The sequence below is a fragment of the Xiphophorus couchianus genome, chromosome 6 (assembly GCF_001444195.1).
Source record: "Xiphophorus couchianus chromosome 6, X_couchianus-1.0, whole genome shotgun sequence".
NCBI classification, from domain to species: Eukaryota; Metazoa; Chordata; class Actinopteri; order Cyprinodontiformes; family Poeciliidae; genus Xiphophorus; species Xiphophorus couchianus.
Window position 1 is genome coordinate 24959608 of NC_040233.1, and position 16792 is coordinate 24976399.

General features: G+C 37.6%; 1 protein-coding gene across 2 annotated transcripts in view; it reads left to right on the top strand.

Annotated features, from left to right (window-relative positions):
* Positions 1-16792, top strand: part of LOC114146558 (zinc finger E-box-binding homeobox 1-like) — a 63754-nt gene that overhangs the window by 31964 nt on the left and 14998 nt on the right. For both annotated transcript variants that reach the window (XM_028020736.1, XM_028020737.1), the window contains exon 2: positions 12162-12341. In XM_028020736.1, coding sequence (XP_027876537.1) covers positions 12162-12341 — 180 coding nt within the window. The remainder of the gene's footprint in view (positions 1-12161; positions 12342-16792) is intronic.

The following is a 16792-nucleotide window of genomic DNA, read 5'->3' on the forward strand; positions in this document are numbered from 1 at the left end:
AAAAGAACAGATGAAGACACAGCAGGGCTTAGTTCACAGGAGAGACAGGAAAAGGTAAGGTACTAAAGATTAAAGGTAAACAGGAAGTGACCACTCACCACGTCACCCTCCCCTCACTTCCCAGTGTTTCACTTCCTCTTTCTCGGTGGACGCCTGTTTACTGTAAGCTTGCTCAGGTTTGATTTCTTAACCGTGAACCACAGAAATACAAATGTATATTCTGGACAAGTGATGTGCCTGTAATGTAGGCTAACGCTTTGTTTAGACTGTGTTTTTTCTGCGCGCACGTGTGGGAGAAAACCCCAAACAGCATAATCTTAGCAGCTGACCCAGTTGTTGTCGGAGGGAATTAAATCCTGCTGAACGTACACACCTCACACACACACACACACACATACGCTGTCAGGCATGCAGCAGTAAGCCACTGTGGAAGGTGATTGTCTGAGATGAATCTCACTGACGGATCATTCTTTACAGACTCACAGGCTCACTGGGACTTTCTGCAATCTTTAATCTCTGCATTGTTGTGAGTCCCTCTGCAGAGTCAGAGAAGTTTGGATTCAGAGGAAGGAATTTTGAGCTAAAAATCTTGGACTTCATGCATTTAAATCCAGCATTAGGGATTTATAGAGAAATATCAATGATAATAATGTAAAGATTCCTTTCTGTTTGTATTCAGTAGGGAGGGACCATTCTGAAAATTTGAATCAATATCAGTACCCGATATTGATACTGATGTTATGGCAGATAACTGATATTTAGTCAAATTTATATATTTCTCTAAACTTTCTACACTGTAGAGGAAAACGTCACAGTCCTGAGCCTCATCACTATCACTGTCACATGACCAAACCCCTTCCGTCCGTCTTCCTGAAACATAAACGGCAAGAAGAAGGAAGTGAACATTGTCTGTTAATATCTACCTGCTTTTAGTTATTGGGCCGATACTGATATGTTTAAATATACGTCTAACATCAGCCGATACCGATGTTGATGCTGATATATCATGCATCCTTACTGTTCAGAACTGGAAAGGATAAACAGAGTTTTATTTTGCTATAAAATTCCTGCCTGCTATATTGAGCATCAGTAACTTCAGGACCAGAGAAATACCGATGCTGCATCCGGTGTGATTTTTTGAAAATGCTCATGAACATTATTAACTCACTAAGTGGCTAAAAACAGGAACTTGGTCTTGTATTAATGTTGTGTTTTATACCTATCTATGCAATTTTGAGTCAGTTCCTTAAATATAAACAGCTTTTTTTTTTTACTTCTAATAATACTGCAAACCTTCTGTATGCATTCAATCTCAGGGCATAGTGGAGCATGCATACAATATGTGAAGAGTAGATCACTTCCTTTGATTAATTTGTTTCTTTTTGTGACTCATCAGCACTGACTCTAGTTCCTTTGCTACTCGTCCACAAATTGTATTTGTTTATCAAAGCATTTTTTATTTTTCTTGCATTGTGCTAGCAAAAGCATCTTTTGTACCTGATTCATGAAGATTTACAGATTTTATTGGTTCATATGGTGAGAGTTCATTCTTGGTTTAAAATATATAAAAAGCGATTTTCACCATCAGTACCTCTTTTGAAAAAAACTTGGCTGACGTACAGGATAGAAGACTAAAGTTGCTGGAATAAAAGAGTTTGGTGATTTTCCATACACTAATGGAAAAAAACTAAGTACACAGTTTGACTCAGTTGCTTGGATTGTGAAGGAAAAGTTGTTTTCTGTTGGTCTTTTTGAGTCTCTCACCTCGTTGTGAAGGAATTTTGGCTCCTGGTTCTTTCCAACTTGCTTCAGTTTACAGGCCTTTGTTTTAGCACAATGCAACATTTGAATCAGGCTGAGGACAGGACTTTTATTGTGCCCTTGCAACATCTTGCTTATTTTCTTTTTCAGACAGTCTGTTGTAGATTTGCTGCTGTGTTTGGGATCAATGTTTTGTTGGTGACCCAGTTGTTAGCCAAGCTTCAGCTGTTTAACTGAAACTTCATGTTTAACTCTAGAATGCTTTGGATTTTGGTCCAAAGGTCCAAAACAAACCCAGATCATCAATCTTCTACCCCTTTGCTTGACAGTGGCTTAGAGGTATTTGGGTAAATATACTGTGTTGAATTTTCCACCCAAAATGGTTCTCTACATTGTGCCCAGACATTCAGTCTTTTTGTAGGTGTCCTGTGATGAATTTGTAGCTTTTATAAAGGTTGTTCTCACCCACTGATGTCTTAGTCCATTAACTACATTTGATTAGCACCACCATTAATCCAATGAAGGAATGGAATATTTTACTTAACGGACTAATTTCGCTAAAATCTGTTTATTTGTTGAAATGAAGATTTAAACCACCTCTTAAGCTCCAAACAGACATAGGCAGGACTATTTTGGGGCAGAAATCTTTCCTCAGACTTGTTTTTGTCCACACCTCATCACGAACTCGTGCTAATGTGACTCACTGATTTAGACTGAATTAGAAAGATGGTGAAGGCATACAGAGGTGCACAGAAGTTTGTGATTTTTCCATGCAGCTGTAGCAGGACCGAGATCAGAGCTGAGAGGGTTATGTAACACCTCGATGTACTGCCACCTCCTGTAGAGCATGACTCACTGAAAAGAGAAATTTAGAAGGTACCAGTGTTCACAGCATTTAGCTGACGTGTATTAACTCTCTTACAAAAATCAGCATTCATACTCATTTTGTACATGTTTACAATATTACCTTTATTGCAAATGAGACTGTTGTTTTTTTATAGAACAAGATCTAAATTGAGTGTCTTAAACTTAGAATATAATTAATTACATGTGGCACTTTGCACTTATAGCAAATTTTAGGATTGAAAATAGCATCTTAGATTATTGTGAAAATAAGTAGCATCATACTGAGAGACCTGAGATACATTTTTATATACCAAGATAAACATTTTCGGTGGCTAACATTAGAAAATAACAGTAGTGAGAACACTTCCAACAATGCAATAGTAATGGAGCTAATTTCTCATTCAGCTATTTTCCTGAGTTGCTAATGTTTAGCCTGTTTAGCTTTCCCTAAGTTAATTTTTCCAGTTAAATCATGAATTTACTTGACTCTTTTATAAACTTGTAATTGAATCTGAATCTGAGAATCTGTTTTGGTTGTAAAATGTTAAGAATTCTTTGAGTAGTTATGTTTATATTCTTGCTCTTATTTTGAAATGGTGACATCAGTTCAGTTTCCTTTTTTCATGATCTCTTTCTTTTTTACCAATAACTTTATTTCAAACAAGACACAGGACCAAAATTAAACACTGACAGTAGAGAACAAGATGTAAACATATACAATATCTAAGGGCTTTATAGAACATGTAAATTATAACGTCAGAATTAAGTTAGTGCTTTAGCATTAGCTTCTGCTAAATACCATGTTGGTGTGAGCACTTCAGTGTTAGTGGAACTAATGTTTATGATTAGCACTGAATGTTAGTGGTTAGTGCTCTAACTTCTTAGTTAGTGGTGCTCACCTCTGGAATTTAAAATATGCATTAATGACTTTGTAACTTGTGTCTTGAACAGAGATATAATGAATAGCTTTGGCAGTGTGCCCTTTAGTTGCAATTTATTGGTGTAAATATACTTTATTTTCTAACACAGATAAATGTAGTTACATGATGTATCTTTGCTCCATTTTAATGTTGAAATCCTGTGTTTGTGTAGGTTGTTGGTCTTATTTAGAATAAGGAGGCTCGTCAGGTAGCCCACCGTCCCTGCGAGTTAGTGGGGGGCCTTGAAGGAGAAAGAAAAAGGTCTGATTGAGCACCTGGGCCAGGCAGGAAGCAGCTGGAGAGTTCTGATTAACCAGGGCTCACATCCACACCCTCTCAGACACAAAGCCTGAGACAGGTTTGTCTTCATTGATTTAGCAGAGTGCATAACTGAGATTCACACACTGCCTGCAGCAGAGACACATATGACCGTACAGCACACGTGGCAGATCCTCTGTTTATTTCAAAGCTTGGTGTCTGGATTGTGTTTTACACTGCTGGCTGCAAGCAGAGGGGCTTTCCTCTGTAGGGGTGTGTGTGTGTGTGTGTGTGTGTGTGTGTGTGTGTGTGTGTGTGTGTGTGCGTGTATGTGTGTTTGGAGCTCTGCACTATGGGCTCTTCCAGAGGTTGTCAGCTTTATAAGGTGGGCATGGAAACATAACAGCGTGTGCCAAAGAAATGTCTAGCCACACCTCTGTCTCTCCCTCTTTTTTTCTGTGTGTGAGGGTGTGTGGGGTTGTGGGTGTGTGTGTGTGGGTGACGTAGCCTCCATCTTACCTCATGATGCCCACTTTTAATGGCACATGAAGAATATGAGTCAATCTTACATAGTTAACAACTCCCAGCTTCACAGCTGAAGGCAATTTTCATCCTGTTTACTTTTTAAACGGAAGTTTTGTTTCTTATTAACATTGCCAAGTATCTTTGTCATCTTTGCTACTTTGTGTATTTTTTTAGATATAAAAGTAGCAGATAATAATTCAGCTACTTTTTATGTGTAAGAGTTACTCTAAAGCTGATAAGCTTAACAGCAGCAGAACGCCACAGGATTTAAAGAAATACACCACTGCAATCAACATTTTTCCATTATTCAGTTATTTAGTGTGTGCATGTCGGAGTTTACTAATGTCTCTTGGCAACCCTCCACCCCCTAACATGTCACTGGCACCATCATGCTGTGGGGATGTTTTACTGTAGCAGGGCAGAGAAGCTGACGCAGCTGCAGGGCAATCAGGGAGGAGAACGTGCTAACGGGTGCAAAAGACTTGACTGGAGCTAAAGTTCATTTTCTGGCAGGAGACTGTGCATAAACAAACATTAGTTAGATCAAACATATTAATTTGTTAGAGTGGTCCAGTGGTCCAAAAATTTGGTTTCTAGATGTCAAAAGCTACAAGATAGACATCCAGCTGTAACTGCTGCAAAAAGCCATTTCCTTTTGTCGTCTTAACTAAATACAGAATACAGTTTGCTGGTGTAATAAGACAAAAATAAAATGGGTGACTGCACCTTTAAGTGGGCTGACTCTGCAGCTGCTCACCATGTAAAGTCTGGTCACATCTATTAGCAGACAGGCAGCTCTAGTGATGTAGTCTCCTCTGTTTGACCGTCTCTCTCCCTCTCTCCGTTCTGTCTCAGACACACACACACACACGCACACAGTGGGATAATTGTCTGTTAGAGGTTTGGCAGAGGTCCCATGCTGCACAGCTGCACTGGGTCGACATACACACATACATACACACGCACACACACAACAAACCAAGAAAACTAGCTGTGGTCTCGTCACACACCCTGTTGTTTCACTCGTGTCTGTCATCAGAACCTTTTACAGAAATCATAAGTTGACAGGTTTCTATTTGTGCGTTCTGCAATGAATGTTTACTCAGCTGAAGGAGGCGATGATGACGTTTTTTGGTGTATTTTGAAGGTGAAGGTTTATTACATTTATTTGTTTTGTGTTATAGTTTAACCAAAATGTTCAGCATTAAATTTTTACAGCAGTTTATCTCTTTTATCGAGAATTATTTAACCAGGTTTTTATTGATTGTCATGAAATTGTGTCGCACGTGACCTACTGACATCAGTGATCATCTTACTTTCCCTGTAGCGCCACCGTGAGGTTAACTTGGAACAACCTGAGAGATAAAGTATACAGAGATCAAGTTTCCTTATATAGCTGTGCTGTGGGATTATCAGCAAAGGCTAAAAGTACCACTATCCTTAAAATACAAATAAAAATTATTGTGTGATAGTAAACATAATGTCGAAAAATATACTTTAAACAAATAATAAAATATATATATGAACATATTGATGTATTACGACCAAAAAAAGCTTCTTAATATTATTAGAAGCTTATGGGAGAAATTCATTTGACCCAAGTCTCACAGCTTAAAAGGCAATTCCGACAAATACCAAGGAAATGTCTATAAACTTCTGAAATTACAGAACGTAATACAAAATCAACCTAGAGAATCTTCTGTTTTGCCAAATAGAATTGATTTTATTGTCCTAACTGAACAACTAGAGGAGGAAAAATTTATTTATTTAATGTCAGACTGAAAATAATGGTTATGCATGTTTTATAGACTTTATATACCAAATATATTTTATTTGGTATACTGTGGAAACTGTATCAGTTCTGCCACATTAGCTAACATTCACTATCACCTTGTTGCTGTTCTTTGGGTTTCAGTCAATCAGCGCCAAGGCAAATGAATGATAGTTCTAATAATATGTCAAATAGCATTGTGGCTATGTATTATGACTTCCTAAGCTGCAATTTCTTTCAAATGTTTTAGACATGCTGTGTGAAAATAATCCATGAATAAGCGAACTTTCCGTGAATAGTTATGCCTTTTAGTTACATTCCAGAGAAAAATCCATCTACTGACCCGCGAATCAGCATGAATCCACTGTAAATGGATTCATCTATATATTATTTACTACTAGTGTTGAATCTATGTCACATGAAATGCATAGTATCATTCTAACAAATGTTACATCCAAATAGTACTTTATCACTGTAACATTATAATGATCATTGCAATTTGAATATATTCTGCAGCTCTATATTGAATCAGTAATTTCTTATTACACAAATAAATAAAGGTCAACATATTTTGTGAAAACATTAATTGAATATGTGTATTTCAGTCTTTATGTTTTCTACATGGCCTGTCATCTGAGTGGCTAACATGAACAACTGAACTGCTGACCAATCACTTTGTGTGCAGCAGTAAAAAATAATTTATGTTCCAACATATGACCATGAAATAATTAAATAAGACAAATACTTATACATCATATATTCCTTCAACATTTAATACCTAACTGCTTACTGAATGACTTTATTCTATTTCCTTTAAAGTGATGTTGAGCCTCAGAGAGCCACTCTTTAGCCAGCAGCCATGCTGTCCATGCAGTCTGATTGTAGTCTATTCTCAGCCCACCCACCTTTCCCTTCCCCCATGCTGACTGCTGAGGCACTGACCTTTGACCCACATCTCAGTCCATGTGGTCCAGTGTTGAGGCGTGTCAGACACATGATTTCCGCTCTGTGGTCACATGTCGTGATGAGAGCCTGGCTGTGTGATGGTCTGCAGCCCAGTGTTGCCGTTTTCCCCTCGCTTCCTTCTTCTGATCTGATTCCTAGACAAACGAAGGTAGTGTGTAACAGATTCAGAGGTGGTGGCAAACTATAGTTTCTAACTTTAACGAATTCTTGGGTTTACTTGTTTAGAAAGCCTATTTTTGCAAACGTTCTGTGTGCTTCCTTGATTAGGTCAAGTAAAGTTCAGAGAGAGGAAATTAGAAATTCTAGCCTGCAACTTACTGTTTTAATAAAAGGGAAATGCTACCCTTCTGGCAAGCGGCTGTTAGTGTTGATCCCTGCAATTACAGCTCAGTTTTGACTGAAGTGTCAAATAATCACATTGCATTGAATAAAAAAGTCTTGCGTAAGTGAAAAGTAAAATTCTGACAGATCACAGATGTCAACAACGCATGGAAAGAAGTAATAATGAAGGGATACATCATGAAAGAGTTGTAATCAGAGAGACGGATGACAGGAAGGGAGGAAGGCTTTTGTCTAGACTTCTCTCCCGCGACTCCAGATGGGGAGTTAACAGTTGACTTGATACATTGTTATGATGATGTGGACAGGTCTCTCTGTTTCACTCGTTCCTGTACAGAGAATCTAGTTTCCCCAGTGGAGTTTCATTTCTGTTTTACCCTATGCTGCCCTCTGTCTGCTGCTGGGGGAACTACACCCTGCTAAAACGTAAGAATCACCTCCTCACCAGTTCTTCTCTTGATGTCTTGAAGTCAAGTTTATTTGTTTGACACATTTAAGCAACACCAAATGTGAAACAAGAAATAAACATCATATGTTGTCAAATGTCATCATCAAACTCGTCAAGCAAATATACATCAAATATGCTGATCAATGTTCCATTCCCTACTAGACACTACTATCAAAGGCAACTCTAAACAGCTTGGTTTTTAGTCTAGATTTAGAGGAACTCAGTGTTTCAGCATCTTTGCAGTTTTCTGAAAGTTTGTTCCAGATTTGTGATACATATAAACTGAATGCTGTTTCTCCATAGAGGTCTGGAAGGTTGACAACATCAGATCTTTAATGTATTTTGTTGCTTAGCCATTTATAAGCTAAAAACTGTATTTTAAAGTCTATTCTCTGAGCTAGATGGAGCCAGAGTAGGGACTTTAGAACTGTGGTGATGTGCTCTATCTTCCTGGTTTTAGTCAGAACACAAAGCATCATCCTGGTTTGGTTTTTAGGCAGACCTGTGAAGACACAGTTGCAGTATTTAATATGACTAAAGATAAACACATGGATGAGTTTTTCTAGATCTTTCTAGAGCTGGGACATTTAGTTGTTTAATCCTGGAAATGTTCTTCAGGTGATTGAAGGCCCACTTTGTAACTATCTTTATGTGGCTCTGAAGGTGTTATAAGAATAAAATTGTATTTACTATTTATCTATATATCTTTTGCCTGTGGTTACAAAGAAGTAAAAGAACTGCAACCGATAGACACCTATCTGACTTCAAAACTAACAAACATGTTTTGTCACATAATAAAACAAATCATAATATGACAAAAACAGCCAATTTGTTTCTATCTTTAAATTCACAAGATAAGCAGCCAAGATACCCGACCGATGCCTGAATTATATTTGGCTATAGAAGAAATGTTTTATTGTATCTAAACAGATTTTAGATGATAACCTATGTAGTACAGATAAACATCAAGAAAGACTAACAGTTCCCATTGATCAATGGGAAATAAAATTATTTCTTAGCTTATGCAACCATTTTAATTTGTTTTGTAAAGCTTTTGAAAGCTGCTGGACAGATGTGACGTAGTGCAGTGACTCCAAACGTAGAGGCTGGGAAAGATGCACAAGGCTGTTATACACTTTTGCAAAACGGTAAATCATAATCAGGTCTAGATAAAATATTATTTTGCTTCAGTGCACTTTTACAAGTTGTTTCTATTATACGCAGGGAGCAACACATTGATCAAGGTGAATGCACTGATTTGCTGCTAAGCTCTCTGCTTAATAAATAAACTGATGGAAAACTGATGCCTGCTTAATAAATAAACTGATGGAGTGAGGACTTATGAAACCTCAACTGTTAAGAACTCTTTTGGATTTTTGACAACATAGGTTTTAGGTTCCTGCAGCAGTCTGAGTTCAGGCTGCAGGTACTTATTATGAATCTGCATCTCACCAAACCTCAGTGGTTTTCAAACATATAATCATGTTGGGTTTTAATCAGACTTTTTCTGTCAGATATTGTTCAACAATATCATCTGACAGGAAATGAGTTTCTAATAAAATAATTTATCAAAAGAAAACTAACACGAGAGCTAACCTGAATTCTTTTATTAACATATTTCCTGTGTTATTGTTTTTTACAAACCCCAAATAACTTAATTGCCTGTTGCAAAAACATTTTGCTCTCACAAAATAACTTTATCTTATGAAGGAAATAAGTAAGAATGTGACAAATATTTTTTCACACTTTGTTTTAGCTGACCTAAAACAGTAAATAGATTAGTGTTTTGTTTATCCGAGTGGGAAATATAATCTGGGTAGAAAAATTCATATTTAAGTATAGCTTCATTGTTTACCATAATTGTCACAAACTTCCTTTTCAGTGATTCTGTTTCCTTGTGTACAAAAAAATAAAGTTTATTAGAAAAGACCATTACCTTAGAGAAAAAGCAATAATCAGTTTTATTCCTTGTGACAAAAATGACAAAAATCGAGGTCACATACTGCTTAAGGCATTTAGCAAATCAAAAAAAATGGCTTCCACTGAAGCATATTTTGAGTTTTTCTATTTTAATCACAATTCTTTTTTGGAGATTATATATAAAATAAGTTTTGTTCATATTTCAGATGAACCTGTTCATAATACTGGAACAGGAACCAAACAAGCGTTTCCAAGTGTTACATTCTCTCCATTGTCTGCCTTGTTGTGATCGACACCCGGAGCTCCTGTTTTACCCACAGAGGCTCGCATTGATCCAGCCCATCTTCACACATGATGTTTCCCAGAAAGCTTCACATAAACCTGGAAGGCTGATGATGGAGTCATAATGACTGTTTGTATAGTAGCTTGCACAGGGTGTGTCGGCGTGTGTGTGTGTGAGCCCGTTTTGCACTGTTGTACCTGAGCTACAGCTTGATGCAGCTTTGTCCTCTGTGTGAGTGTGTGTGTGTGTGTGCAGCTGTCACAGTGAGGAACAAACACACCAAGCTTTCCTCCTCATTAGGCGTCTGCAGCACCTCTGCTGAGATGTACAGCTTTCCTTCAGAGCACGCACACATACACACGCCTACACGCACGCACACCCCTCCTCACATGTACTTGCACCAGTTTGCAGTTGCACAGGTGCTGACGGTGAAACACCCACCAAAGCATTTTCTCATCATCACTTGAACCCCGTGTGGCTCCATGTTGCAGGCATGTGTGACCTCTGAGCTAAACATTGTGAAGTTAAGTCAGAGCTGATGATTTGGTCCATTTTTCACAACAAGCTTCCATTATGAATCTTTGCCCCTCAGACAAACTCACTGACCGCAACGCGCCGTAAAATAGCTTTGCTTCCTGAAGCTTATAAACAAGAGGTCATTTTCCTCTCTGCTATCGTTTAGCTTTCTTTTTTGTCTTCTCAGTGGGTCAGAGGAGAACTAGTGAGCTCTGTGATTCATACATAATGTTGAGACTGGTGTGTGTCTGTGTGTGCCAAAAGCTGTTTAGTTTAAGCCTTCTTATTTTAATTTTCATCAAAGAGGCTGAAGTAAACTTTATTTTTTGTGAAGTTTAAGCCAAGAAGAAAAACCTGTAGATAGTTTGGATGCACTGATTAAACTTCTGTCAATGATTTCTGAACTCAGATGTCCTAATCCCAGTTTTAACTGATTTTTCTGACCTATAATTCAAAATGAACTTATTTCAGTTTTTTATACTTACATTTGGGTCTCAACTGCTTCTAAAACCGCCCTGAATGCTTTAAAAAAAATCCACTGCCCTTTTTTTGGAAATAAGTTCATGTTTTTTGATGTCTGGAAAATTAGCCATTTCAAAAACCTCCCGATTGTTGAGTCACAATTAGCGGGCACTACATCGTTACCTGGCAACCTAAGTGGAGCGTCATCATGTTTAGTCAGCTAGTTTCACCGTTGTACACCGGCTGCTGGAAAAGACAAGTGTTTTGTTGATGATTTACCATTTAGAAACTTCTTGTTGCATTCTTGTTTGTTGTGCAGGAGGCTCCACTTCTGCTTTTCAAAGATGCACTGTTGTGTAGTTGCTCATCTGTTTGCAACAATTGTTACGTGTGGAGTTTGAGGGGAAGCGGTGGCCAACTGCAGCTTATTCAAAGTGACAAGAAGCATAATAGGTCACCTTAAAGAGATCTTGTTAACCAATTTCAAAGTGTTTTGAAAATTTGAAACATGACGTGAATGGCAAACAAACAAATGATTACATTTCCAATCTCTGCTGTCAGGATCAGTTAGGGTGAAAATCAACCGATGTTACTAACCAGCCAATTTCTCCAGCAAAGCATTGCAGTTCACTTTACATTGGACTCAGTTGTTTATGATTCTTCTACCTTTAAAAAATAAAACCTTACCCTGTTTGCTAATAGGGCCGCACCAAAACACAATCTTAATTTCTATCCAAAGGAAAGAAGAGACAAAGAAGAGAACATTTTAAAACATGCACCGTTTTTCCTTAATCTAATTAATATTCCTTTAAAAATATGTAGGGTCATTTTCAATTATGTTGACCTAATTCTGGATTTCTTCTTTGTTAATAAGGAGGAAAATGATCCAGAACGTGTATCAGATTTCACACAATTTCACCAGGTTTTCAAAGGAAAAATTATGGCACTCATATTTGTCTTGATTTGTGTTAATATGAAACATGAGTACGCAGAGTCATTTTTCTTTCATGCAGCTCTGGTGCCAAACACATACTTCAGCTGATTGCCTTTAATGTGGATCACAGATGGGGAACAAACGCTTAGTCTATTATGTTCTTTGTGGTTTAGCTATAGATTATTTAATGTCCATTTATTTTTCCTTTCCAGTAACAAACTTCAACAATAGCTTGGAGGCCAGTTCAGACTCAGACGATGAGGACAAGCTACATATTGTGGAGGAGGACAGCCTGTTGGAGAATGATGCCACGGAAACGGACGGGGCCACAGCGCTGGAGAACCATGATGCCGCCATAACAGTATTACCCCACAATGGCTCCTGGAATGGAGGTGAGACACTACCATGAACTTTAACAATCCGCTCTGCAGTGAGCAATGTTGCTTGGGATTTAAGTTGATGAAAGAAAGTTTCTTAGATTCATACAAGAACACCCAGCCACAAGCTGCTCAGGTGAACATGGTGAACCAGTTTCCTGACGTAACTCATATTTTATTTGGACCAATTTTTTTCATTCTGCATTTAGGGTTGGATCTTCAAATTTAGGTGGTTGTCTAAGACTACATTCCCACAGCACGGAAATGCAACCCAACTAAAAAAATTTTGCCCATATCTGATTTTTTTTTTATATTAAAACCTGAACTGGTTTTAATTAGTTCAGGGCAGTCTGATATGCCCTGTTTTGATCTTATTTACCCCTTTGACCCCCCAAAATCTGATTTGTGTCACTTCCATATGCGACACAAATCAGATGAAAAATATATCCGATAGTTTTTGAAGCACCTTCTGTCAGATAAAAAAAATTCTGACTTTTACATCATTGACATACGTACGTCACATTTCTGCACCAGAAGAAAGATGATTTGGTAAATCTGGACATAAACAATGGCTCAAGTAAACACTGCCAACACTTAATTTTCTTTTTTTAAACTTCCGTCTTTTTGTTATAATCTTGAGACAACACTGTCGGCTGCCATTCCTCCAAAACTTTAAAATCGGTCCATATTACTTTCGTAAGCAGCTGTTGTGTGATGTCAACATTTTCTTCTGCGTCCACACTAAAGTTGAATTGTAGTCACAAGAAAAATTTAAATTGAGTGTTAAGCAAAATTCACATTTTGCACGTTTTTGTAATTCCATTTTGGTTTCTACTGCTTCTAAAGACATCCCTAGGGATTAAAACACATTTCAAAAACCTCCCGGATGTTAAGTCACATTTGACGGGCACTTCGCTGTTACCTAGTAACACAAGCGGAGCTCCAGTATGCTTGGTTAGCTGGTTTTACCGCTGTATGTGCTGTATAATGGCTGGTTTTATTGTTGTACAGTGGCTGCTGGAAAAGACAAGTATTTTGTTGTTGACTTACCATTTAGTCAACAACAAAACAAAATCTTGGTGGTTGTGCAGGAGGCTCTACTTATGCTTTTCAATATGTACGATAATTGCGCATCTGTTGACTTCCAATGATTCACTTCCTGCTAAAGTCGAAGAAAAATCCACAGAAAAGCCGCACCGGGCTATAAGCCGCATGGTTCAAAGCGTGGGAAAAAAGTAGCGGCTTATAGTCCGAAAAATACGGTATCCATTATCTAAGAATGAACTAACTAAAATCTCATTATCTAAGAGCGATTTTGTGCAAAAAATATAATTGACATGTTTTGTATCGCCCATAGACCTATCTTAACCTGTTCAAGGAAATATAATAGGTCATATTTCAGACTTGCTATATGAAGATGGCCTTAGATATTAACAATGATAATCAGACTTGGTAGGAAGTTTATAGAGAAGTGTTTTTATTGATCCATATTTCTGTTGTTAATTCATCTTAAACATATGTGAGAAAAGGTATTACTTCAGTGATGCGTTTATTATATGGCAGCTCTGCTATACTAAAATGAAAATGTATCCTTTTAAAAAAGCACAGGAGCGTTTACTGAGTTTTACTGTACATTAACATCCACAAAAGACTTCTTTATCAGCACAATCCCAGCTGTGCATTGGCATTTCCACAACTGAGAAGGAATGAGCAAGCAGAGGTGAGAACATGGGAAGAAGGAACAACTAAGAGGCACACAGATAGAGACTGATTGAGAAGGGAAAAGGAGGGCTGGGAAAACACACTTCAGTAATACTCTAATGCATAATCTAGCTGAAAGTCATGTGGAGGTTTTCTTTTATAATCTCCAGCTCAAAACCTCCAAACATTTAATAAATCCTCTTCATTTCCAAACATGTCTTGTGATGACAGCATTTTACACAACAGGCTTCAGCAAATATTCCGTCTTCCACCGAGCAACATCCCGTTTATGTCAGATTCACCAATAATGAGATTAGTCGTGTAATAGCAGTGAGTAGAGAGCGCAACCCTAAATACATCCCAAACCTGAAATGATTACAAAACGTATCCAAATAACACCTGCGTCCAGCAAGAGATTAATATGGACTTTCAAAATAAAGCTGACAGATACCCTTCAAAATAAGAGATTCTAATTTATATACATTGGTAATTACAAAAGCTAGTAATTACACACATTTTTCAAAGCAAAATAATCTGTATGTAAAAATTAAGTTTGACATTTTAAAATCAAATTAAATGATGCATTAAAAAGTAATACAACTAGAAAATAAGAAATATTCAAAATAAAAGCCTTGCTGTCTTGACCCTTTAATGGACTTCAAACACCAAAGTATGTTGATATATGGCAGACTGTGAGAACAGTTCTTGAGGATTTTTCCAATTACTGTTTTCATATTTCACTTAGTAAAATATCTGACAAGGTCTGACTTGTTTGCATCATATGTACTGCTAGGCTGCAACACCATGCAGTGCAATCACAAGATGTAAAGATGGTGATTTTAAAACCTCAAAATTAATGAATGAAATATATATTTTTGTCACACTGTTATGAGTGTTAGCTTTAGTCCTAATGTTCTAAATGTCTGACTTTAATATCTGGCTGCTAATTTCCAACAACAATCCTCTCTCTAAATGTAAAATTATGAAAAGGAATGCCTCTTCTAAACATTTTAGAGCATCATTATTTCATGCAGTACTGTGGGCTCCAGTGGTTCAGATTGCTGATGTGTTGCTGTTGCACACTCTTTGATCAGATTACCTCCATTTCCTCCTGCTCAGCCTCAGGGAGCTCACCTGCAGAACCAGATGCTCTGCCTTTTCTGTCTCTTACATTCACATCTTCGTCTACCACACCTCATCCTCACAGATAATCAAACTAACAGAGTAGAAATACACACATACAAAAGACTACCATCATGTCAGATACATATGTCTTGTCATTTCATTCCTCAAACCGGTGTAAAAATTGAGTTATGTCACTTTCAGATCTAAAATATCCCCTAATTTCATTAATGTAACATTTTGAAATGACTCAATAGATCTGATAATAATAGAATACTCTCAATGCTCAAATCCGTAAATGTCTCTGTTGGATGATGTAAAATCATAATTCTGTGGGGTTTTATGCTTTTATTTTTTAAGTATGTCTCGTTTTCCATTTTCACTCCTGAGCAGCTGTTAGCCATTCGGTCGATGTTTGCATGTTCGCCTCATGCATCATGTCTGTTCTCTGGTTTTCTCCCACAGTTCACAAACATGCGCTGTTAATTGCAGATTGCCCTCAGGTGTTGTTGGGTTTGTTTGTGTTTATGCTTGCCTCATTAGTTGTATATGTTAATCCTCTGTGTCAGTCGGCCCAGGGAGTGCAGGTACTAACTCCCTGCTGTACAGACTGGGATCAAAAAGTTTAAAATAATGGATAAATCTTGTTTTTCTGCTCCATATTTTTAACAACAGCATATAACAAATACACAGATTTGATTGAATATTTGCTTATTAGTTGCATACAATTTCATCTACTTGGTCTTTAAAAACACAAGTGTTGACTGAGATAATAATGACATACATAAATGAATTTCCTCATTACCAGTGCAGAGAGGGTGAGGGTTGTGGGGGAGTTGAGTCAGCTGCTTATTGTTCATCTCTTCAGACAGCCGTCTTTACATTGCACTTCAGCTTGGAGATTAATCCAAGCCAGTTAATGAAGTATTCATCATATTTGCTTTAATAAATGCGTTTGGATCACATGATGGTTATAAATCTACCACTCACGGTTCTGTGTGTATGCAGTTTTCATCAAAAGGTTATTGTTTTATTTACAAACGTGGAACAAAATCTCTTTCCAAGTGTGAGTTTAAATCTCTACTAATTACCTCTGTTAGCACACTTTGAAGAACACAACTTAAGTCTGCCTCAAGACTTAACCAACCAACGATTCAACAGCAAAGTCTGATTGGTTTTAGGTTTTTACCGTTTCTCTTCGTCCTTTTAATTGTCGATTCTCCACCAACACCTCAGCCTACGCAAGCATCCGCCTTCATCTTGGCTGCAGTTAGTTAGAGCCGGGCGGGAAACACTGGAAAACCATGGAGACGTGGAGAATGTGACACTCATATTGCTCTGAAGGCTTATTTCATTGTTGCTGAATAAAGCCTTACATGGTGTGAGCCGCGCTCATGAGAGCTACTCAATCTCAAACACGTTTTTTTTCCTCTAGCCCTCTTAGCTCAACCCTCTCCGCTCTGTGTACTCATACTCCACACAGAGATTTCTTTTCAGTTTGCAGCGTTCTTCCAGTAGGATTTGCTCTTGAATGCTCAATCCTTTTCTTCTCGGATTCTTTCTTGTTAGAAATCCAAATGCAAATACTCTGTTGTTGGGTATTAATTATCTTTCAGAGTTTGCACATCCTGTTTGGTAAGCTG